Here is a 25,543-nt window from a genome sequence, read left to right as displayed (position 1 = left end):
GCAGCCTCTCAGATCCGCACAAGCACAGTCCACAGGGTATTTCCCCGAATCGCGCCATGCTTCTCGTGTAGTCCAAGCATAGAGGCAAAAAAACTGAGGAGAGCGTCCGGCGACAACCTTGAAGTCTAGTCTTAACAAGTAAAGATACAGTAAAAAAAAAAGTTTGTCCCCCCCTCCACCTCTCCGTGATCACGCCACGTGATAGCGTGCCGTAAAATCTAGCCCCGCTGCGCGCGCGCATGCGCGGATTAGCGCGGCAGACTGACTGTAGATTAACCTCCTTACAGTAGACGCCCCGCGCCACAAGCCACGCATACGCACTCACTAAAACTTATCGAAATCATAACATAAAGGACTGACTGGGAGAGCGAAAAACTGAGGGAGAAAACGGCTTCATAAACACTCGGCTTGCGAACGCTGGCCGCGTGACGTCACGCTCCCTCCTTAGTTTTTTTTAAGCATGAAATGCTTTTAGCCCCCGTTGTCGGCTGTGGTGACGTCACGCCGAGACCGAGAGCCATCATCCGGGCACTGAAATCCACTCATCCGGGCACTGAAATCCACTCATCCGGGCACTGAAATCCACTCATCCGGGCACTGAAATCGAGTCATCCGGGCACTGAAATCGAGTCATCCGGGCACTGAAATCGAGTCATCCGGGCACTGAAATCGAGTCATCCGGGCTCTGAAACGAGAACATCCGGGCACCGTACGAGACTTAACGAGATTTAACGAGACTCTCTAAGCCCTCCTACGCGACCGGCATGCAAGCAACGGTTGGTCTCCAAACGAGTCACAAAAAATAACTGCTGCCAGTGCCTTCTCGATGTTTATCAAATATCAGTCGCGCTGTGCGTTTGATAATGCACGGAATTATAATTTCCGATTTCTAATAACGCCTGCAAAAAGCACATAAATGCCACGTACACTTCGTTGTCGTACGTATCTCTTAGGGGCTTCGCGCATCGAAGCAAAGCTGCGCAGGTGCACAGGGGCCCGGGGGAGAAGCGCTGCGTTCAAAGGGCAAGGCATCGCGCGGAACGGGTGGTGGCGTTCCTCCCTTGCTTTACGGTGCGGTTCGGGTGTCCACCGAGATGGCAGAGAATTACTGCGCCATTTCCTTTCCTCAAAAAACCAAATGGCTAGGCATCGCGCTGAACGGGTGGTGGCGTTCCTCCCTTCCTGTACGGTGCGGTTCGGGTGTCCACCGAGATGACATTAGGCCCGTAAACATTTCATGCTTACTCTACTCTCGGTTACGGGAGAGGCAGAGATTTTAAGCATGAAATGCTTTTTTTCTCCATGAGTCCAAGCCACGGTGGTCCAAGCCACTTCGGCGGACGCCGGAGCCGCGACGGAGGAGGTGAAGGGAGCGCGGCTTCGGCGCTTATCTGTTAAGCATGAAATGCTTTTAGCCCCCGTTGTCGGCAGTGTGGTGACGTCACGCCGAGACCGAGATCCACTCATCCGGGCACTGAATTCCAGTTATCCGGGCACTGAATTCCAGTCATCCGGGCACTGAAATCCAGTCATCCGTGCACTGAATTCCAGTCATCCGGGCACTGAAATCCAGTCATCCGGGCACTGAAATCCACTCATCCGGGCACTGAATTCCAGTCATCCGGGCACTGAATTCCAGTCATCCGGGCTCTGAAACGAGAACATCCGGGCACCGTACGAGACTTAGCGAGATTTAACGAGACTCCGTAAGCCCTCCTACGCGACCGGCATGCAAGCGCTGGTTGGTCTCCAAACGAGACAAAAAATAACTGCTGCCAGTGCCTTCTCAATGTTTATCAAGATATCAGTGGAGCTGTGGGTTTGATAACGCACGGAATTATAATTTCCGATTTCTAATAACGCGTGCAAAAACCACATAAATTGCATGTTGCACTTCGTTGTCGTACGTGATCCGGGGGAGAAGCGCTGCGTTCAAAGGGCAAGGCATCGTGCCGAACGGGTGGTGGCGTTCCTCCCTTCCTTTACGGTGCGGTTCGGGTGTCCACCGAGATGGCAGAGAATTACTGCGCCATTTTGCGTTCAAATGACAAGGCATCGCGCTGAACGGGTGGTGGCGTTCCTCCCTTCCTGTACGGTGCGGTTCGGGTGTCCACCGAGATGACATTAGGCCCGTAAACATTTCATGCTTACTCTACTCTCGGTTACGGGAGAGGCAGAGATTTTTTTTTTTTTCAGCAGCGTCCACTTCGGCGGACGCGGTTGTTGCTGCGACGCGCGTCTTTTCTTTCCTTTTTCTCTGAACTTTTGACTCTCCTTTATCTGTACGTGGCAGCGGTGGTGGCTTGGCTTGAGCCAGTAGTATAGTGAACTAGAATACTAGAATACTGGAGTATTCTAGTTCACTATAGCCAGTAGGCAGGCCCGTGCAATTTCCTTCTCTTTCTTCTCTCAGTCACAACAACAACAACGGAGCCGCGACTACCGTATGAGCCGTTGTCTGCTACAGCGCGGTGCCTTTCGCGTGCCTCGAGCCGTTTGAAAACTGCTTTTTCAGGTATTGCTCTCTAGGCTGTGCAGTTTGAACGACTGTATGAGTGAGCAAATGCAGCGCAGGCGGAAGCATGTATACGTCTAAAAGAGAAGCTTGCGCGATTCTGGGGAACACCCAGCAGATATAGAGCGCCTTTTGGGGGTATGTCTAGCTTCAAACACAGATTTATCGTGGCATTTTACAGATAGCTTCAAAATGAGGAAGCGCACTCAGTCACACTCTTCGTCAGTGCACTCGCCAACTGTTAACAAGCAGACGCCTCCATGAGTACTCTGTGAAATGAAAAAAATATTTGAATGCTTCTCAATACCCTGAGCAGGGAGTCACTCCCGTGTGTATACGTGTTTGAAACATACATTGCCTTCAAATGAGGCGTCATACTTTCAGATCTGCTGAATTTCGTTCTTCTGCATGACAGGAGGCTGGACTCCACAGGTGCATTGCAAAATCAGAGAACTGCTTTGAAAACTTTTACTTACATGTATTTCTATGGGCGCTAAGCCTACGTTTCACCTCCATGTTTTTCACCAGTTGCTCCAGCCGGTGAAAGCAGCGCCACCGCATATATTGCTTACATCACAAATTGGTGGTGGTCTTGCATGAAAGGAATCCTGGGATATGTTTCCACCACGTCTATGAACCATGCACCCCCAGTAAAAAAAAAACCATTGGAACCAATTGGATTTCCAATGGGTTCCAAATGAACGAGTTCAGTTTCCAATTGGTTCCAATTGGTAGGTCCAAATGGACTATCCAATTGGACCGTTTGGGTTTCCAATTGGAATGGTGTTCAAATTGGATGGTCCAAATGGACTATCCAATTGGACCATTTGGGTTACCAATTGGTGAGCCCAATTGATCTTACCCATTGCATCCAATTGGTCCGCCAAACTGCACCCAATTTATCCAATGAATGTTTGAATGTTTGACAAAAAAGGGAGAACTAATATGGTACTTACAATAAGAGCTATCAGCAGCTTAGCCTATTAAATTGTACTCATCACCTACACCACCACTGGAGCTGAAATTAAATTAAATAACTGCGCTCAGTGGGCAAGCACCACCGGCCCCAGCATGAGAGCCTAATAAATTGGGTATATAAGTTGGAGCAGAAGTGTGTTCTCTGGATGTACATATTGAGCTAATGTATGCTACTAGTGCCTGAATGTGCAGTGTTGCTTGTGTGTGATGTATGTGTGTCTGTTGGCTTTGAATTCCATAAAAGCATGTTAATTTCAATTCCATAGAAAAATGTTGATTGGCACTACCCAGTCAAAAAAAACCATTGGGTCCAATTGGTTTTCAGACACCATTGGAACCAATTGGTCTTTCCAATTGCTTTCTAGCCAATTGGTTCCAATGGTGCCCAAAAATCAACTGGTTCCAATTGTAAATCTCAATGTTTTTTTTTGACTGGCCAGCTCCGCGCAGTATGCATTCTGCACAGTTTTAATTAGTATGACAGCTAGTGTTTGCGATTTTTGGGGGCCCAGGCACACTGGTAGTCATGGTAGAAAGCATCCGACGAATACAGACTTCTTAATTCCCTGTACGAGCAAACGAAGGTATGCTGAACTAGTCTAGGAGGTGTTGGCTCAACCCAGCGATGGAGTTTACGTGTGGTATGCATTAAAAGAGCCAACTTTGACTGCAAAAACCGGTACCATCGAGTACGCTTCATAACTGGCAATTCGCAATTTCGACTGTCTAGTACGGGATAACGGCGAAACAAGGTAAGCGTCACTTATTAACCTGATTATTTACTTTACGATGGTGACTACCCATGTAGCTCGAGGAGACAAATCTTGACCGGGCTCCGTCCCTCTCCTCGAGTACAACGCCAAGCATGGAGACAGCAGCGAAAATCGGCAAGCTGCGGCCCAGAAACAGCATCCCAAGGCCGACCCGGCGGGGACACTGATCAAGCCGTGCTCATTCCGTATCAATGGCACGTGAGCCGATCTGCTGACGTCAGAACTCAATGTTTCTGTGGCCTGTGTTTTAGCAGCAAAAGAAGGAACTAACATATACAGGCAACTCAAGGTATAAGTTCACCCAGCGCAAAGAGCTTAAAATTAAAGAAAAAATTTCGCCCTGACAGCTAGCTAAAGTAGAACTTCGTCTTCCTTGAGCTGCATTACTGACAAGCTGTGAACACAAAAATTGCGCAAAAGGTGGGGTAGAGAAACAAAGCACACTGGACACAGTTGTGTATTTGGAAGCAACTAGAAGCTCCAATTGGAATGCCTGCTCGGTCAAAGAACTACCATCGGCATCCAACTGGATATTTGATTGTGTATCAGGAACCCATTCGAAAGTGCAAATGGGCCCTATAGGATGGCTTGTACGGATGGAAGAAAAATGGCGGACTAAGGAATGTGAAAATATAGCCGATAAATACATTCCTGCATGAAAAAACGTTCATATTTGAGCTTTCCAGCTGAATAATTCACAGTTGTGTATTTGAAACCAATTGGAAGCGCCGATTGGAATGCCTGCTCAGTCAAGAATGACCATTGGCATCCAGTTGTACCTTCCAAACGGAAAATCTTCAGTTATGCATTCGCAACAGATTCGAAGCTCCACATGGAATTGGACATTGTAATTTGACCTACCACTCCAGTTGGCTGTCCAGCTGAGTCCACTTGATTCCCATTGGATCGGAATGGAATGCGCAGTTGAAAACAAAGTTCTTGTTTTTTGCATGTGCTGTCACTGCCCCGTGACCGATTTTGAGTAGTCCATTTCTTTGGGGGCGCAAGTAAGCCTGAAAAAGTTTTTTTTTCTTCATCTTCCCGACTGTTGGACTGCAGTCACCACAACGTGACAGTATGTTACAGTTAGAATGTGGTAGGACAAATTCAGATGCCAATACAGACACAGTCATTCTCCCAAGGCCCTAAGTTAGATAACAAAGGTAATGCAACTGAATCTGCGGTAGATATTAGCAAAAGGCAATTGGAAGATTGTCGGCTTGGTGCCATAAGGATGCAAGTTCAGGTTCAAGAATACAAGTTCACCTGCCACCATCTCGTTTCAAAGGGGACGGTATCCAGCTCGCCACGCAGCCGAGGCCGGAAGAGAGTGCGAAGAAAATTATAATCCAAATCTACGCACAGCAGACATCGAGGCAAAACAGCACAGACATGAAGACCCAGCAGTGCGTGCCCTGAAAACGGACAGTGTCAGAGGCAATTTCAAGTCACAGTAGCAATGAAGGCCTTTATAAGGAAATCCAAGGAAAACCCATCTGGGTTGCTCTGCTGCCACTGAATTCTGTGTTACAGGAGGCAACCGTCCTGCGATAATTTTTATGCTGGATGCTATTCGCATAGAAAATTTTAGAATGTTTCAGAAAACCTCTTCGCGAGGTTTGCTGCTCTTTCCAGACAATGCTCACCTTCGAGACTTGTAGCTAAGCTAAAAGCTGTAAAAAACAAGGTGGCAGCTAGCATACTCTGCCATTCCTGAAAAGTATCCCCATCACAGTTTGCCGCTCGAGTTCCATGTCCCCACTGACATCATGAACCCTGAAATGATGAATTTTCACATACACACCTGTTCGAACATTACAGTGTGCTCTTAAGGAGGAAGCCTAAGCATAGCGTTCTTTCTCTCTCTGTCACATACATCCATGCTTGCAAGCGGTTTCATACGAGTGCTTGTTTAGGAGACTGCCGAATGATCGGCACGCACAACTTCACTGCAAGGAGATGTGTGCAGGTGTTCAATGCATACAGCAATGCAGCCACAAGCAACACCACGTATACTGGGCATGACCAGATGACCACAAGCCCCACAAGGATGGCCACTCGTATAAAAGGCAGAGCATGCAAGCAGAGAAGCAATAGGCTAGTTGATGTTCGCTTTCTGAAGATGCAGCGCCAAAGTGACGGATATAACAAAGTATCAAACATCGTGGCTCATTTGAAGAGTCTGAATGCACCATAGCCAAATCATGTTCACCGAGCACAACTCATTTTCAGAGCATGGTTTATGTTTTATGGTTTATGTCGGTTTAATGTCCCAAAGTGTCTCAGACTGCGAGGGACACTGTAGTGAAGGACTCCGGAAATTTTGACCACCAGGGGTTCTTTAACGTGCACTGACATCGCACAGTACGCAAGCCTCTAGAATTTTGCCTCCATCGAAATTCGACCACCGTGGCCGGGATCGAACCTGCATCTTTCGAGTCAGTAACTGAACACCGTAACCACTGAGCCACCGCGGCGGCCATTTTCAGAGCAAGTTGAAAGCACCCCCATCCCCAATTCCAAGACTATTATCTGTCTTTAACCCGCTGCGGTGGCTCAGTGGTTAAGGTGTTCGTCTACCAAGCCGGAGTACCCCGGTTTGAACCCGACCGTGGTGGCCGCGTTTCGATGGAGGCGAAACGCAGAAGGCGCCCATGTACTGTGCAATGTCAGTGCATATTAAAAGATCCCCAGGTGGTCGAAATTATACTAGAGACCTCCACTATGGCACAACTTTCTTCTTTCACTCCCACCTTCCTCCCTTTCCTTAGGGCAGGCAGCCGATATATGAGACAGATACTGCACCATTTCCTTCCCTCAAAAACCAATTTACCAATGTACCTATTTATCTGTCTTTAGTATGTAAATGCTGACACTGCAGAGGAGAACGGTTTTCATTACTTTAGTAGCAGGCCAGGGTCAAGTTTCTGCCTGCCAACCTCTCTATCTTTCCTCTGACTGAACATTGTTCTCATTCTCCCGTTACTTTTTCCTTCATCCCAGAATGCCCTGCCCAAGAACGTCACACATTTGAGGCAAACAACCAAACCAGTGCTTGTGTTAACCATTTTTAATTCCTTCAACGAACCATCAACCGGCACATACTGTCACGCATGTACAGCAGAATTCTCAAACATAAATACTGTACACTGCCAAAAAACATCCCTGCAGAAAAAAAAAAATTAGTGATGGCGTGTCATCTAATCAGGTTCATCCCACATCTGCTTGTGCATGAGGGATGCCAGCCTGTCGAAATGATTAAAGCACATCTTGGATTTCTTCAACACATTAAAGCCACTGCATTCTGCAACACAATGCCTAGGGTAAAATCATCTGGGCTAAAGGTATCTTGAGCAATACAGATATATTGATGTCAGTAACAAGCCCTGCATTAAAAATAAAAGGAACCTGAAGCCTTTCCTCCTCAAGAAGCAGTCCCGCTCGGCTGCTTATTGAGGAGAAAGACGAGCTGCCTTGCTCGAGATATAAAACTAGTCTATGTACACGCGAATCTCGCACATGCCATGCCACCACTTTATCTCGGAATCTCACTACATGCCACAAGCAGGTACAGCTCGAGGAAGCAGCTGGTCAACTGGAAGCAACTTGTAGCGCAGTGTTTGCTCCCTAACTTGGCATCCACATGTACTTCATTTCAGCATCTGTAATACCACCTGTCATACTCTGTTGCACACACAGCGCATAGCTCTGTGTAAAGGTGTGCAGGAAAACGTCAATATTATTCACATGAAGCTAGAAAGTTTTGGCTGCTGATTCACAAACACTAGTAGAAACTTAATGGCAATCAGGGCTCATTTCTTCTTGCTCAATAAGAAATAGAGTTCTGCGGGGCCTCAGAAAGCCCACTGCAGTTTTCAAACATGCTTCGTTCTGCATAATAGGGCCACAGTGAAAAAATAAGAATGTGCAGGTAGGCTTTACAGTATTTATTGTATGCTATGTCTGAAATGAAGTAGACGAGTAATGTGGCATTTGTGATTCAGCGAGTCTAAGGGCATGGATATAAGCATATCTTCTTGGTGTGCACTTAGGTATTTACATAAAATGCTGGATCAGCAAGAGGCGCAGACCTCACAACAATGGCACTGACTCCCCAGTACACTACCTCCTAGTGTTGCAAGCACTATCTGGCCACGGCGCATTCAGCGCTTCAGATGCTAGAGAATACAACAATTAGGCACTGATTGGTCTCAGCCCTGCTGAGACGTATGAGCCTATCCTGACAAACATACACACAAAGAGAGGCAATATATATAATAAAACGCTCAGTGCCAGCTGTAAACAGGAAGAAGGAGACTACGACAATGCCTGACTATAGGGAGCCGTGGGGGCTGCTGTTAGGAGCAGGACATGGAAGTAGGTGCAATGCCAACAATCGTGCACGAGAATTTGACCCGCATGTATCGAAGGCACACAACAAGGTGCAATCAAGAAATATAGCGCACAAAAATAAAGTGACTGAAGGCACTCAGGTGAAGGCTGCAGTGTAGATGCTAGCTAGTCAAGGCAATGGTGCCCTCGCACAAGCAAGCTACGACCAGATGCAAGATACTCGGAGCCACACAGGCTCATCACGCTGACCGAAGGCCGCACACGTTCAACTGCCAGGCTGGCTCAGTAGAAACCTGCACAAAAATGCACGTCAATGACTAAAAAACACCAACATGAAAACAAACTTAAGAGTGACACGAAAAGAAGCTACATTCTGGAAGAAAAATGGGTAGCAACTTTTGCTCCTTAAAGTGTCAACAACGAAGGCTGCTAGATGCAGTTCTTAGTACAGTGAATGCTAGAATAACTGCAAGCCACAGGCAAAAACAGCTACAAACAAGAACAACAGAATACTGGAGATGACACTCATTAATGCCACCTTTTTTTTTCATTCAAAAATGGGAAGTTGTTGAAACTTTCTTAATATTAGCAACTGATGAAACACCCTGTTAATATTTTTAAGTGGAATGGTAGGTGTAGTCAGACCAGACAAAGCACAGCAAAAAAACAATCAATCTTTACCAGCCATTTCCACAGTAGCCAGCTCGTTATCAGTGTAAGCACATTAATGCCACAGTATTCTGAAGCTTCTAGAAATGGTCAACCACCTTGCTAGTTATATAGTTACTGTTTGCTTTTTTGCTGAAAATTCAGACTACTTACTTCAGATGAGTCTTAAGGTACTCATGTAACCTGCTGTCTGCTGTGCCTGTTGCAATTCGGAATAACGCGTTGTCCATCTTCCCTATTTCAGCTGTATTTACATTGACTTTCTGCATTTCATATACCTCATTTCGAAGTTTTTATGCAAGTTTATCCCCAATCCTGGAGTCACAATTTGCAGTGTTCTGTTTCATTTTATTTCCCTTTGTTTTTCTGTCACTGGCCGCAACTTCCTAGTGGCACAAAGTGTGGTAGACAAAACTAGTGACAGAGGACCAAAAGGAAGGGAATCAAAACATTACAAAATACAGCCCCTTTATAAGCCTGGAAAAGGATTATGGTATACAAACAAATAAATATATGAAACTGCTGGCTGCTTTCTTGCTTTTTTACAAGTAAGACGGACCTACCTTCCTGAGGGAGCTTTTGCCACCAAAGTTGCGGATCTCATCCATGAGGATGTCTCTGGTGCCGACGACTGATGCCTGTGAATTCCTGGTTGCACTCTGAGAACTGGACTGTGCTGCAGCCACCTTACGGGGTCCATCACACTCGGATGTTGATCGCTTTAAGTGGCCCAAACTGCGCTCTGTCTGGGCTGTGCTGTGATCCTGCACCGCCTGGGCAGAGCCGACATGCCCGTTCACTTTGACCACAGAATGAGCGGAAGCCAGAGGTTCCACGGTGACACCAGACTTCAGGGTGGCCTGCACAATGCTTGGTTTGTTGTTGCTGCAGCTAGGGTGCTCAGTGCCACCCAAGTGCTGCTCTGATGTTGCACTCGGCTTCTTTGCCAAGCGGACAATCTCGCTCTGGAGATATGGTGGCAAGGATCGCCGGTCTGCCATGCTGCCGTGCTGACTGCTCACAGACGCTTCTGAACTCGTGTGAGTGCTGGTCACAGTTACCCTGCCCTTGTCGGAAGGTTCCACTGATAGCAACCGCTGCACACTCGTGGCCACTGGAATGTCCTCGTGAGGCGTAGCCCTTTCCCGAGATTGGGACACCTTTTGCTGAAGAGAAGCTTCTTGTGACAGCTTCTCGATGGCCTCCGGAGAAAATCCACGCACCACGGGTGCTGCATACAGGATCCCAGGGGGCTTCTTTGACTCTGGCTTGGGCTTTGTCTGCTGCTTTACAGCCGAGTGCACTGTGTTTGTCAAGCTTCCATGAGGCTTGCTCATCCTTTCTTCTATGCCCTCCAAGCCCCCAACGCTTTTCTGGCGGTTGATCGAGGAGCTGGTTGATACAATGGCTCGCTCTTCTCTCTGGTCTTTCCATGTGCCAAAGCTTACGACTGGTGCTGTCATGCATTCCGTGGAGCCTGGCTGTTTGAACACTCGGCTGCGCTCTTCAACGAGGCTCAGTGGACGTGCTGGCTTTGTCCTGGGCAAGGTGGAGACTCGAACTTCGTGCTGGCCATTCACGGCAGCGGTGCTGCCGGTCTGCGGTGCAGCAGCAGGTGTGGCTGCGGTGCTTGGAACAATCTTATTGTCTTCCAGCAAGTTCTGATTTGATGCTAGCTGCTGCTTCCATGCCACGAACTGCTCCTGAAGCCGCGCATACTCACTCAACAGGTTGTCCTTCTCTTCTTCAAACTGAAGCTGCCCTGCCTCCCTCGACACTGGCGGAATTCGCTGGCTTGGACAGAGATCTGCTGTGGAGACTGACTGCTTGCCGCTTTGCTTCAATGCTTGATTGTCTCCACCAGTTTCCCAACTGCCAATTTTGACTGTGAAAACAGTATCTCCATCGGATGACTGCTTTTCCTCAGTTCGTGCTAAGGTTGCTGAACCAACAGGAGGACCTGATGACACCTTTGATGAAACTGGGTGGTGCGTGCCACTTTTGGCAGTGCTAGGTGAGATGACTTTGATATTCTTGAACCTCTCAAAGTTTGGCTTGGGTGCCTCACCACTGTAGATGTCATCAACAACCTCGGTCTTGTATGACCCATATGACCCTATAGAGAAAGAGATTGGTCCACCCACAATGCTGCGGGGCCGCGGTGTTCGCTCTCGCTCAGTGTCTTGCTTGTGATTCAGCTTGGCCTCCTGCTCAGGAACAGAGGTTTCACACTCTTTGACCTCTGGTGAGACATCATTTGATGCCTGCCAGACAGCATTTTCAACATCAGTTCGTTTTTCAGCAGCGTTTGGAAAGCTACTCATCTTAACAAGTTCTCTGCGGTCTAAAACACCCGTTTGTGGTGTATCACGGCTGCTTTCTTGAGAATCCTCTGACGTTACACATTGCCTCTTTGATGCATCGACATTAACTGAACCAGTATGAAGGTATTCAACGGAAGCCATCTGCACTGTTGTCTTAACTTGACCTCCCTTGTGCTCTTGGCTCACTACAACCGTTTGCACAAAAGTTTCTTCTTCAGGTACTGAGTTAGATGCCTCTACTTGCACTTCACTGGTGCCCGGCTCCGACAGTGGCTCAGACGCACTCTGGGTCTCGGAAGAAGGCGAATCCTCGTGCCTTGCAGATACCTTGACTTCTTTGAGACGATAGATCTGTAGGCTGTCCCTACGAGGCATTGGCTCCTTTGTGACAACTGAGCTGCTTTCGTCCGACTCCTGATCCTGATCAGGACCATTTGAATGTTGCACTGCAGGTTCCTCTGTAGGCACTGCTGACAGGCTCGATGTTTCTGAGCTCTCAGCACCGGATTCAGGCTGCTCTTCCTTTGCCAGATTTCCTACCTTCTCCTCAGTGCTGCATCGAGACCCTGCTTCTTGATGCACGGCGAGTTCAGCTTTGACTGAAGTACTCCCAGAGGTGATGGCTGGACTGACAGAATTATTTTCCTTGCTCTTCAGTTCATCTTGGTCTGTCGCACAGTTACCAACACTTCGATTTTCGGTAGCTTCATGGGGAGTGGCATCTCTACTTCCCAAGTCATCCACGAGTCCACTGTCGTCTCTCGAAAGGTCACTTTTGGGTGAGTCTGGCTGTGGAGGCTCAGTCTTCACTTCATCTTGAGACACCGCTTTTGACTCTGAAGCAATGCTTGCTCTCGTTCTGAAGGGCGATGGTGGCTCAGGAATGGTATACTCCCACGACGCACTGTCTGACACACAGGTTGAACTGTCCACAACCAATGAATCTGGTTCCTCTGGTGAATCTAATGAGGCATCGATATGAGATAACACAAGCTTCTGGTAGTCTGTGGATGCTTCACCATACTGCTTTGAATAGTCGTCTGAAAGAACAAAGAAAAAACTGAAATAAGGAAGCTATACAGCTGCTGACAATCACTGCATAGGCTCTGTGCAGAAGAAAACGTTATAATATTGTTGGTACGTATCTCAACATCTCCACTGAATTGAATGCCATAAGTTATTTCAGCTGAAAAATAACTTTCGAAAGCTTTGATAAGAAACAGATACACCCCATAGTAGGAGAGTAGCCTAAATATATGTATGAAAGAGAAAATGCTGGCTGAAATTAACTAAGAGTTAAGTTAGTGGTCCACATGTTAACTCAGCACTTAAAACACTGAACAACCAGCACCCTCCTTAATTTCTGGATGTTTACAGAAGGCATTCCCATTGTCATAACTGCAGTCTAAAAATATCTATCTCATAAGCACTGAAAAATGTATTGTGTCTCGCATACAATCACCCTTCAGCAATGAGACTACATGCAAAGCAATGAGACTACATGCCACTGTCAGACACAGTCAGTACAGTTAGTCAGAGCCACATAAAGCACAGTACTCAATCTTTACAGTACTTTGCATATAGAACGCAGAAAATGCTGGCTAAAGCAATCAAAATAGATCACTGCTTTTGCATAGCACAGAATCTAACACACAGAGAAAAGTTAGTCTAATTTCTTTGCAAGCTCCATGATCATAACATTCGTTCTCAATGTGTAGCTATACTACTAAAGGAAAGGTATCATTTACGAGGTATTCTCTGTCCCATTTACATTTTCTTCAATGAAATGCCAACTCACAGGTGCCGAGCTCCCCATAAAAATACTTCACTGCCCCCCCCCCCCCATCCCGGTTCCAGCATCCCTGGCTCCTGGATGCACACTGTACTGTGCTTCTACTGAAGTTGTGAGTTGATAATCCACTCCGCCACAAGTAAGACATTGCACAATTTCATGCCTACACCACCTTATTTTATCACACTGCATATGTATAAGAGTTAGGCTGCCAGTGTTGCATCACAAAAATCACATACTGCACTAGCTATAACCCACTTACAAGCGGATACATATGGAATAAGAATCAGGATACTTCATTTGCAATTTCCTCAGCAACGCAGTCATCTTTTTGCGCACAAAAAAATGCTGGCAGTATTCCCAACGAGTAATCTACCTGTCTTGTGTAGCTTCTTTTCATTGATATTTCCCTTAAATGTCACTCAAACCACCCGTTTATATGCTGATCTGTGGCTGAACTATACTGCGTTGAGTTTTCACTTGCATGACCACGGGCTGCACTATATCACTTCCAGCCTGGAAGCAGGTATGGCGCCAGTACATTGATTATCGGGTGGCACAGAAAAGTGGCAAGGGGGAGGGGGACAGTAAATTTAGGGCAGGTATGCTTGTTTGGCATTGCTCCTTGTAAATATAAAGCGAATCAAATGAAACAAATGCAGCAGCGAGAGCACCATATTCTCAATTACAAGGAATTCATTGTTGAGTTCTGAAGGTGGCAATCAGCAAAACTATGGTTGGACTCCACAAATTTCAGGGGTGGCAACCACCACTACCCCTCACCACACCTTGGTGTCCTGAATTCCTGGAAGCACTAGGAAGAACAGGTCTAGCAAAACACTGACAGGCCAACACAGGAAGCATTTCGAGCTTCTCCCTAAAGTTTGCCATCATTTTATCGAAATAAAGCCTCGAAACCTGTGGAACAATGCATGTAAACACCTTAAGCATTTAAGCAAAAGCACACTGTAAATGTAAAGGGCAAGCAACTTCCAAAGTGCACATGCGCCAGCTTTTTAAAGAAGTGCAAGGCCATGCAAGTAGGCACAGAAACAGCGAAAGCGTCTGGAATCATGCAGAAGCAGACACCAAATGGAGTAAGTGAACCTTCTGGGAGAGGTTGCCACAGTGGAATAGTTAGTAGCCGTGGTTTAGGAATGGGGCCCTGGTTAGAATTCCCGGTGACCAAGGCGGGTTCTGCAGGTGCTGAGAAAGGTGATGGTGGGGGCAGGAGGCCGATGTCTTTGACAGGTTCACCTTTCTCTTTAGTAACTGCTGAGGATGGCTCTGCCAGTCTCTCCGGCACATCCGAGACAGCGGCTGCAATTTCATGAAGAAAATATTAAACAATAAGAGATGGCAGCCTTGCTAGCCAGGAACATTGAAATGAAGCACAGTAAAATAGCACGTCCATTTGATAACACAGTCAGCATTAAAAGTTGTGCAGAGCATTTGAGCAGTGGGCAATGAAGAGCAAAATTTGAGAAGAGTTGATAACTTTGAGGCGACACCCTATTTTCCATATGGCTTGTAAGACTATGTGGCTCTATAGTTTTGAGTGAGCATTGCTTGTGGAAGCTGACGGCCGTGGTAAGGTGTCACTTTGTCTGCAAGGCAGTGCATCGCTTGAGTCCTTCACACACGTCTAATGCCAACTGCACACAGTCTGAGGCAAGTAGAATTCTCAGTTTGTATAGCACACCAAGTTAAACATAAGTTTCAGCACCTGAAATGACTTCTCAGTCTTTTGCTTCATGTCACATTTCTGAGGCAGTTATCCTGGTATCTCAAGTGCTTAATTGTACAGCTGGTTCCTTATTTTTATGTTTTTAACTTCAAGAGACCCCTAAAGGCCCTCACCATGAGGGTATTACATAAGGGGTGGTAAAAAATTCGAACATGAAGACACAAGACGGCACATCTAACATGAGGAACTGAACAAAAATCAAGACAAGAAAAGTGCGATGCCTGAATAGTCAACAAGCATCAAAATGTGGCTGAACAACAAAGCACAAAATAAACTAAGGAAAAAAACAACGTAGTAAACAGAACGAAAAAACAAAACTCAGGCACATAACAGTGGGCAGAGGAGAACTTGAAGAAAACTGCACATTGCTTTCATTTTTTAAAAGTTCATGAAATGATTTCATATTCATTTCAGTTGTGATTGTGGAAGGCAGCCAGTTCTAATAATTACAACGAAATTACGCTTTTGGACCAGAAGTATCTTTAAATCACAATTTAGGTTTCTGCCAAACTTTCTTTTATTCTTTAGGATGTGCAAAATTCTGCATTCTAGTGGGACACTACTTTGTGACACACGAACTAGTGTAACAGTACTTTTCACTTCTGAAACACACTCTTCGAATGTGGCCTCAAACTAAGCATCGTCATAAGTAAAAAGCACTAAAAGGAGTTTCAAATGACCGCTTGATTAAGAACACCCCTCTGTATGTATGCACAAGATGTGCACTGATTTGCTTGCAGTATCTTCCGCCTTGTCCACATGGAAACTAAGTTTCCTAAACGGTTTCTTTTTGGGTAGAAAACAGGTATTTAAAAAATTTGCTTGGAGTGCAAAAATTGTGTGAACTCGGGTTTTACCCGAAAATGAACGGCCCTAAATATATAGTGCAAATAAAGGTTTCTGGTATTACATTAATACCACCAAAAATAGAAAGAAAGACACAATACACAAAAAGAGTAAAAAACTGCAGTGAAGCATAGCTGAAGCGCACAGGTTGCAAATCGCATCTAGTGTGTTTTCATCAACTGCTTCTATACGGTTTCAGTATATCTAATACTTTTTCTGAATTTTCACTGGAAGTAGACGTAACTTCCCTGTATTTGTCATTGCTCTACTTATTTCTGATAAGCATTCAGAAACCGGAGGTTCCACTAAAGGGTCTTCGTTTTGTACCTGTACTGTACTATCGGGCCGGAATGAAACGCGAACACGGGAACGCGTGGCCTGTGGCTAATTTTGGTACAGCGCGCGCCGTCTAGCAGCGTCCGCGATAAGCTGCTGACGTGTGCACTGGGTTGGTGGCTTCTTCCCTATGCAGCCTTTGCTCGACTTGCCGAGTTTGGCAATCCCCGTCTAGCACCGGCATGGCCCCAGCCACATCGGTGACGATGTGGTTTTTGCTCCTCGTAACTACCGCGTTACTTCTCAGTGCAGTGATGAAGCTTGACTGCCCAATGAGGTCGGTTATTATCGTGCAAGCGATATCTGCTTCGGCAGGATGTCGAAGGCTCAGGTCGATCTTTCTTGTGCGTATGCGTAAAAAAAAATGCGACAATTTTAGTTAAACGTTCTGAAATGTCGCAGAGACTATGGCGGATGCCGTAGTAGAGGGCTGAATTTAATTTAGACCACTTAGGTTTCTTTAAAGTGCGCTTACATCGCACAGCGTGCGGGCGGTTTTGTATCTCGTCTTAACTGATATACGACCGTCGCCACCTGGATCGAGCCCGCGACATTGGAATTAAAAGCCACTTGCCAAAGCCACTGAGGTGCCGTAAAAAAAGTTTCCCAAATTAATTTAGTTTTTATTGACTCTTAATTAATTAATTCACTATTTTATTCACAGCACAACTGAAATTGCACAAGCAAGTGAATTGCGCAAATATTGCACAAATGAAGTTTTACTGAAATGTATGTGATGCAAAAATTAAACACAGACGTCATGCCGAAGCGGCCGTCACTAGCACGTTCATCCCAGAGGTCATCCGGCAGTCTAATGGCCGAGAGATCGCGCTGAGAGATAACGCGGTCATCAAAGAAAGAGAAAACCGCAACGTCATCCCGCTCGCCTAGATCGTGGAGTGGCGAGTGTTGTTATCGAAGCAACACGGCTAGCGCCATGCTAGAGCTAGACGGGGATTGCCAAACCGCGGCAAGTCGAGCGAAGGCTGCAGTTCTAGGCACAATACCTGCACACAGGGCGACTGGGGAAGAAGCCACCAACCCAGTGCACACGTCAGCAGCTTATCGCGGACGTTGCTAGACGGCGCGCGCTGTACCAAAATTAGCCACAGGCCACGCGTTCCCGTGTTCGCGTTTCATTCCGGCCCGATAGTACCTGTGCACTAAACTGTCCTAGGTAAAATGATATTGAACAGACCATGCAAAGCAATGCCAGCACCCACCTAGCTGTGTACTGGCTGGCTTGTTTGCTTCTACTATGCGTAGTGTGGCTGTGGACGGCTGCAGTGCCAGCGGAGGTGGTGGTGGTGCTTTGCGCTTCTTGCCATGGCCCAGGGTGCCAGCTTCTGATATAGTGCTCTGGGGCCGCACTGCTCTACAACCAGAGTCCACTGGTGCACTCCGGCGGTGCACAGCAGCTGCCGTGCCAGTAGCTCGCGATGGGCTCGGCTGCCTCAGGTCTGTGGGAGAAAAAGAGAAATTAGCGGCCTGCTTTGCTAGCTGAATTAGCGCTGGCTTATATTTCATGCATAGCTTGACAGGAGTGCCAGATATATATGACCCTTTCATGCCTGTATAAGTGTCCGCGCTACTAGCGCTCTTAGGTATACCTTTTTGTTGCGGAAGCAACACTAGGTGTGAGCGATTTCGCGAAGCCAGTCACCCACGACAGCACAGCTATCGCTCTGCTCTGGGCAGAGCTCGAGGAATTTGTGGCAGAAGACCCTCGCACCAAGTTTTACTGCAGCCAGCGATGACCAGATCAGCTCCCACCCCAGCCACCGTGATAACTGTGGGGCCACATGCCCACACAGATGCCTTTGAGCAATGGGCATATGAGGACTTTTAATAAAGGACATGTTTCAATCTCAATCAGCATGCCTCAAGCAGCGTTGAGCCTAACAAATATAAATACAGATATGAAACTCGCCATGTTCGTGACATAATATGTCACAATCACTAATTATGCATCAGTATTTACATGTGACACTAGAAATGCCACTAAAGTAAACTTTATATTTACTAGTCACCCGAAACATGCATGGCCAAAGACTAATCCAGTATCATGGAACAAAAATGCAGAATGCCTTACCGATAGCTTTGTGTTGTACATGAAACAGTTAAACAAGTTGCATTACCTCTATGTTGCCACTGCTTTGTGACCAGATTATATTTTCCCAGCATCCAAGTATGCTTTCTGTCATTCTTGTTGATTTTCTAATCCATACAATATTGTTCAGTTCTGTCTCTAATTGGTGCTGTATACATGTGTGTATAACTTATGGGTCTACACTAGCTTTGGCTATTGGCCCTTTGTCAAAGTAAGGGGTATGGTAAATATGACTTTCTCAGTGTGCACACAAGTCCTGTGCATGTAGCAAAATTGAGAAGTGAAAGCACAGCTAGCATGCAGCACACTTGCCTGCAACCGCTGGTGGCAGCACGGACAAGCACATGAAAGTTTTAGCAATTTTAGCAGCATAACAGCCATGCTCTGCAAAAAGCAGATCCTTTTCAAATGAACAAAGAAGCCTGTTATTGATCACTCCAACAGTTAAATCTGGCTCATTAATACAAGGTAATTTGCCATACCATTAAGCGCATTTTTGTATGACAATGAGTACTGTCATGAAGATTTTGTGCTGACGACATCCAGGCTACCAATCAATGGCAGACACTCACAGGAACTCGTGTGCTGGTGTCGCACAGCAACTGCTTTTTGACCGCATGCAAGGCAAACGGACAATTTTGTAGTAATAAACCAAGGAGAGCTTCCTTTGTGCATCGTGTCTGAGCACTATGCGCTTAATAGGCTAGAGCAACTTTGGCCCAGGTATTCACAGCAACACATTCTGCACATTACCACCTCAAACATTATTGCATTAAAAATTTCAAGTTATTATGTTACTGCTGCCACAATCTCCATCACCAAATCTCTGCACAAGTTGGTAAACAGTTGGTAAACCCCGGACCAGGACGAATTTTTCTTTAACTACGAAGTTTCTGAGAAAGCTGTATAGCTTTCCTTTGTAGCCGTATGGCTGCGCTTGGGTGGATGCCAATGAGTAATTACTCCCTTATTACAAATCTACTCCACCTTGGGGGATTCCCCTAAACATTTGACCAAGTTGGTAAACTATGACGGCACGAGTTCTCTTTGAGCTCTTGCAGTTGCGCAGCTGTTGGAACCCTGCGAAAATTACATTATGGGTTGGCAATATGATAGCATTAGAGGCTGTTATTGCCTTTGAGTTTTGTGTCTCGTGCATGGTGGTGTTTGCAGACCACAACACGTTTGTCGGTATAGTACAACCATACATCCTCTCGGGTCATCTAGGAGGCGGTTAGAGGTTTCCTTGCAGCTGTCTTAAAGGGACACTGAGGAGAAATTGAAGTTGGCTTGTATCGACAGAATACCAGCTCCTGATTACAAAAACGCCACTCATACTGACAACAAAGCTCTTGTAACGTAGAAAAGAGCAAGAACCAAAATACAGGTATCGCCGCCAAAGGCCAAACCCGCAAGTACAAGCGTGCTGACGTCATAGGACAAAACAGTGTTGCTAGAACCAATGGTTCTAGTAACACTGGGACACGAGAAGCCACGAATCACTGAGGTGTAGCCAATGCATGCACAAATCTCCTTGACGTCGCCAGATGGCGCCACGTACCCGGCAGCTACGCGCGCACCTGCAGCATCGGGACCAATCAGCGCCTGCTCACCGGCGGTAGGCGGGCTCCCAGTATTCCGCTAACGGTAACAAGGTACACGGTATGCTAAAGGTGTCTATTTGTGAGTACTTTGTTGACGACTTCGAGAACGGGATCCATCGTAACGCTGGCAAAACGCAGGTGCAAACCTAAACGAAGCGCCGGTAGCGATGGCCGCAATAGCGGATAGATGCCTTCAACGTGCGGCCGGCCGTAGCTTTCTTTTCGGCTGCTGCTAGGCCGCTCTGCTCACCGCCAGAAATCACGGAGTCTGCGTTACGTCATGTGCACGTCATGTTTCATGTCACTTAGTCCTGTGTCGTCATAAGAGAATCCCAAGTTTCAATCAGAGCGGCGGGAAAAACTTTTTCAACTTCGAATCCAAATTTCTTAGCAATAAATGCATCTTTCGCTGCCGGCCAAGTGGCAACAAAGCCATGAAATGCTGAACTATCGGATTTTGCTATAAAAAAAACATTGATAGAGCTCTCCTCACTGTCCCTTTAAGGTAGCAACATATGTATAGTAGTCACTTTTGGGCTGGTGACATCACTTCCCTCCAGCCAATGGGCAAATTCGATTACTGACAACACAGTTTTTTTTCCAATGAAGCTTCCAATGCCAGTGCATTAAAAGAATAAGAAGAAATGGACTAGGCTTGCACCACTCACTACAGTTGGGTCTGCCCTGCGGTGCCTCAGGTGAAGGCGTGTCAGGCAGGTCACTCAGCACTGAGGCTTCGTGGTAGCCACTGGAGTCGGAGCTCTGACGCGAGTGGCCTGCACCCTCCCGGCGGCCCCCCTTGGAGGGAAGAGCGGTGGTGTCTCCTTCCTGTTCCGGAATGGTGGGTGGCGGTGAGGAGGGCAGCGGGGGTGGCGGTGCTGGCCGTTTCTTGCTTGTGGGTCGTGAGAACACAGTCGGCAGTTCACTTCGTGTCGGCGACGTTCCTCGGCTGCTGGCGCCATCACTGCTCGAGCCTGTCAGGCTCTGCGATGTCAGAAAGAATGTCACAAAGCCACGCAGCTTAGCTTCACTCCAAAAAATGCAAAGATGGGCAGTGTCTTAAATGAACATGGTTCTAACAGCGCGCTAAAGACAACAGGCAAGAGAAGAGACAACACAATATATAGCACCGCATTACCTTACCTGTTCTCCTGTAAGGTAGTGCGCAAGTCAAAGCAATATTTATCAGAGTGCAGTCTGTGATTACGTCCCAGATATGACTGAGGGCTATACTTTTTTTTTTATTCTCAGTAATTCCTCTAAACGCACATATTTTAATACCCTTTCAATATTTATCAAAAAAAAAAAAAAAAGAAATCAGCCTTTGAGAGCTAACTAGCTGTTCCCTTCCATTTATTTCTCACCGTGTGCATGAATATTAGCACGGTGGTTTGGGCCGGTTGGCTGCTATCCATAATGCTTCAATCTTTTGAAGGATGGTATCAGTGGCCATCTTGCTGTACATTGTGGGACATGCAAATGTTAACCAATGAACAACAAGGCACAGTTTCTGGGTTACACCAAGGAAAAGCTTCAGCATGAAGTTTTCTTCACCAAGAAAGCGGGTGACAGTTGCATCAGCAGGCCTTCGATGACATTGCTTGAGGATGAAACGACTTTTTTGAAGGAATGTGATTAGATTTTATCTCCCGAGAACTGAGTGTATTTAAATGTCGAATTTTTTTCAAATAAAATCAGTTTGAAGTGCAGCACCATCCTGTCTTGTTTGTTCCTGGTCTTCTGTCTGCGTTTTATTTATGCTGCGAATCTTTTCTGCATTACAGATTCCAGAAGGCAGAAAAATAGTCTAATCATTTTCTTCAAATGTCGACTGAGGCAATGACAGGCTATGGGTCATGTAATAATAACTAATACAGCCAGCACAAGTGGCATGACCTCATACATGAATGCTTCCAAGCATCAGTAATAAGTAAACAACAAACTGTCAGCCACTTCCAAGGGATGCGCAAAGATTGCAAGCAAGGAAAAGGTAAATTCCTATGAAAGTTGGATTTCAGTCAACTTAAGCTACAAAAATAACAATCTACCATGCTCATTGAAATGATCTTGCAAGGAACACTGTGTGATGCCTTGCATCTGCCAAACACCACAATACTCCACATCACTCATTTATGTTTGTCTTTCATACTTCCAGCCTTTTTTGAAAATTACGGACATGTTATTTCATTATACCTAATTCTTCCCAATAGATGTGCACAAACAGATGTCGCAAACCAGATGGCTTATTTCACCAAACTGAATCCCTCACCAGCAGCTGTGCTGTACAGAGATCAGATACACATTTAAAAAGTGCATGCCAGAAATCGCATGGCAGCTAGTCAGTCCATCAAAAATCACAGTGGCCAGTTTTGCAGTGAGCAAAACACTATGCATTTAAACCCCTGAGAACCTGGTATGTTAATTATAGCCAGAATGTCTGTTCAACAGGCAGAGGAACTGCAACAAGGTCGACTGATGCTGCCAAGCAGTTTTACTCACCCCTTTGCTGCCAGCATGTGGTGGAAACACGTGACTTCCCCTTTTGTTCTCCTGGTTAAGAGAATAGCTCATGATGTCTGCAGTGGAATTTTGGATGTTGTTTGCCAGTGCTGCAAAAACAAAGGATCGCCATTCCACTACAAAGAAAACTTCAGGGGGGGGGCATCATTTTTTAAAATAAGCACAAAAAAAAAAAACAAGCAAAGTGCAAACATTTCGTCTGAAACAAACTGTTGATTGAGCAAACTTGTTCCGCAATCAATACACTACCGGCATGCAACTAGCACCAAGCCATTCAAAACAGCTGTGGCACTACTATGTTGTGCCAAAAACACACAAGCTTTCCATCTACACATTCCTGCTTTTTGGGTTATATTCATACTCTCTCCACCTAGTCTGCACTCTAAATTTTCTGCAAGAGTGCTATTGCTGTTTAAAGAAGTAGGAAGCAATATGCACTTTAGTGCCCTCTTTCCGAGTAGAGTGCAGAGCAGAGAGTACGCACTGCGGTTGGACAGCAGGGTGACCTCTGAAGCCCCATACTCCTGCAGGGTGCAGCTGAGGTCAAGGGGCCGAGTGGGGACACCCGGCCGCACCAGCTGGTAGCCCTGCGGATCCAGGCTCTTCTCTGTGCAGACGTTCTGACGAAGCTCGCCCAGCGTCGTGGTCAGTGGCAGCCGCAGAACCATCAGCTGCTGTCGAGGCAGCCGCACCTGGATGCGCTGGGTGGGCTGAGTCCCCAAAAAAGATTCCATGTAACAACAACACAGGGGTCAGCACATATATGCATATATGGGGTCAGCACGGAATATGCAATCACTGACAGAAGCTGCCATTATTGCAGGTAAACAATTTAAAAGAGGCCCTCTTAATGCAGGAAAAGGGCTTCAGTGTAGACCAGTCTCACTGAACTCCTCCTCCCCAACCTCTACCTTTTTTTTTCCTTCTTGAAGAAAAGTGCTTATTCATCACCAGTCTTTTGATTGCTCAAAATAAAATCATTCACACAGAGGCTAGACTACATAGCAATGCCTAAACATGCAAATTATTTATTTATTTATTTTATTTATTTGACAATACTGTAAGCCTGATTTCCAGGCTCGTACAGGAGTGGGTTTTGGAGTTCCGTCCAAGCAGACAATGCTTGGTTACAAGATGTAAAAATGCAGTCACAAAAACAAAATAAACATGAGAATACATACTTTGTTACAATCAACAAATAAATAAAAGGCTTGGTACATATGTCTCAAAGGGTGAGCTGGCTAACAGGCTTTCAGTTTTCTTAACGAACAATTCAAGTGTGCCCGCATTGACACAATCACGTGGCAATCTGTTCCATTCTTCGATGGTCAACGGAAAAAATGAATATTTGAATGTGTTACAGCGGGATGGGAATGGTCTGATACATTTCTCATGATTAATTCTGCGCGAGTGGTGATAGGGTGGTTTCAGGTATGTAGTTTTATTTATGTTAATGCCATTGTGGTACAGAAGGAAAAGAAATTTAAAAGCAGACACATGACGGCGACGAGACAGTGATGAGATGCCAGCTCGGATGTGCATGTCACTCACGCTGTCATGCCGTGAGTATTTCGAGTAGATGAAACGAAGGGCCATGCGCTGTATTTTTTCTAATTTTATCGGTGAGGTATGCCTGGTGGGGATTCCAAACAGGACAGCTTCAAGAGTATCTAAGCAGAAAAACCAGTCACACACCTCGAATGGCTTTGATGTTGGCCTCATGCCTTTACGCTGCCAGAAAGCGGGGTCTGCACTCCCTCCCCCGATGGCGGGGGCCCCTTTAGGCACAATCAGCAGGTGGCTCACATCAAGTGAGCCAATGGCTGTGTTGGGCTTGCATGTCAGCATGTCACCTCGCTCAGTGGGCGCCTGTACAAAGTGGCCGCTCGGGTTGATCTTGTGTGCCGTGGCCACCTGGACCAGCAGGTCCATCACGGGAGTCCTGAAATTAGAGAGAAAAAGTGATGAAATGTGAAAAAACATTCAGGATTCATTGCATGGGAGCTGGAAAGGTGCCTCATATAGGGAAACAGAGACACATTTTGAAGCTTTATGCAGTTTACTTAAAATTTCTATAGCCCCACATTGAATGAAAATTCTGCTGGCAATAAGCATTCTCATTGAAAGGCCAGATAAATTTCAGTCACTCATGCTACAATGAAATAAAACATCCTTTTGCCGGAAACAGCCAGCTACAGGAACTTTATACCTATAGACACCTGCCTACTGTGTAAGGCGGCAGGTCATTAAATCGTAAGAGGTTGGTCAGGAAGAGCAACCTGGGTCAGACCTTAAGCCAAGCAACCAAAGTCCCATCGATGGCAGCACCTGTAATTTGACCGTGCACCACTGTGCCAAGAACGCTAGGAAGACTCCCAGAGATCTACGCAAGGAGAGAATGGCAAATTCCGCATATATGGACATTAACCCATTATCACTATCTGAACAACTCCGGGAAAACTGCACCTGAACACCAGAACCGAACAAAAACCGAACTAAATCGACCACCACTTTTTTTTTTAGGCGCGAAAGCGCTACTTTACTAGCAAAGCTGAAAAACCCGAGGTATGTGAGAAACCTCAACTTCTGACATTTAACAGAGCACCAGCGGCGATGCCTTGTGCAACTGCTCCGTCAGCGCGCAGACCCCCCCCCCTTTCCTCGCACACGGCAACCAACCAATAGTGGCTGACTTGAGGCCGTGTTGACTCAAGTGCTTTCGCATGTCCCACTCAGTTTTAAACCCTACCATTTTCTTTTAATTCGGACAAGCTCCTGCTTGCACAAGTATACAGCTCTGAAAAATTACTTCTACCTTCAGGTTCGTGACCGCAATGTCACTTGTTTTGTGACAAATCACAGGACACGCACCTTGGGTTATAGCACTGAAAATTTCACAGGAAGGTTAGGATAGTTTAGGGGGAAGTGGCAGGAGTGTGAAAGTGGAAGCCTCCTTTTTCTTCTGCGCTCTGCCAT

The 25,543-nt window shown here is 46.3% G+C and overlaps 1 protein-coding gene across 4 annotated transcripts in view; it reads right to left on the bottom strand.

Moving 5' to 3' along the window:
* Positions 1-7,321: 7,321 nt before the first annotated feature.
* LOC149341831 (uncharacterized) overlaps positions 7,322-25,543 on the bottom strand; it is a 178,186-nt gene continuing 159,964 nt past the window's right edge. For 3 of the 4 annotated variants that reach the window (XM_089544061.1, XM_089544059.1, XM_089544058.1), the window contains exons 3-10: positions 24,263-24,509; positions 23,052-23,277; positions 22,547-22,656; positions 20,716-21,031; positions 17,557-17,793; positions 14,512-14,724; positions 9,852-12,652; positions 7,322-8,912 (exon numbers count right to left, since the gene is read on the bottom strand). In XM_089544061.1, coding sequence (XP_089400187.1) covers positions 8,859-8,912; positions 9,852-12,652; positions 14,512-14,724; positions 17,557-17,793; positions 20,716-21,031; positions 22,547-22,656; positions 23,052-23,277; positions 24,263-24,509 — 4,204 coding nt within the window. In that variant the 3' untranslated portion in view covers positions 7,322-8,858. The remainder of the gene's footprint in view (positions 8,913-9,851; positions 12,653-14,511; positions 14,725-17,556; positions 17,794-20,715; positions 21,032-22,546; positions 22,657-23,051; positions 23,278-24,262; positions 24,510-25,543) is intronic. The other variant, XM_089544060.1, reaches the window with a different exon arrangement.

The sequence above is a fragment of the Amblyomma mixtum genome, chromosome 5, assembly GCF_055824585.1.
Source record: "Amblyomma mixtum isolate Tamu chromosome 5, ASM5582458v1, whole genome shotgun sequence".
Lineage (NCBI taxonomy): Eukaryota > Metazoa > Arthropoda > Arachnida > Ixodida > Ixodidae > Amblyomma > Amblyomma mixtum.
This window is presented reverse-complemented; position numbering and strand designations above follow the sequence as displayed.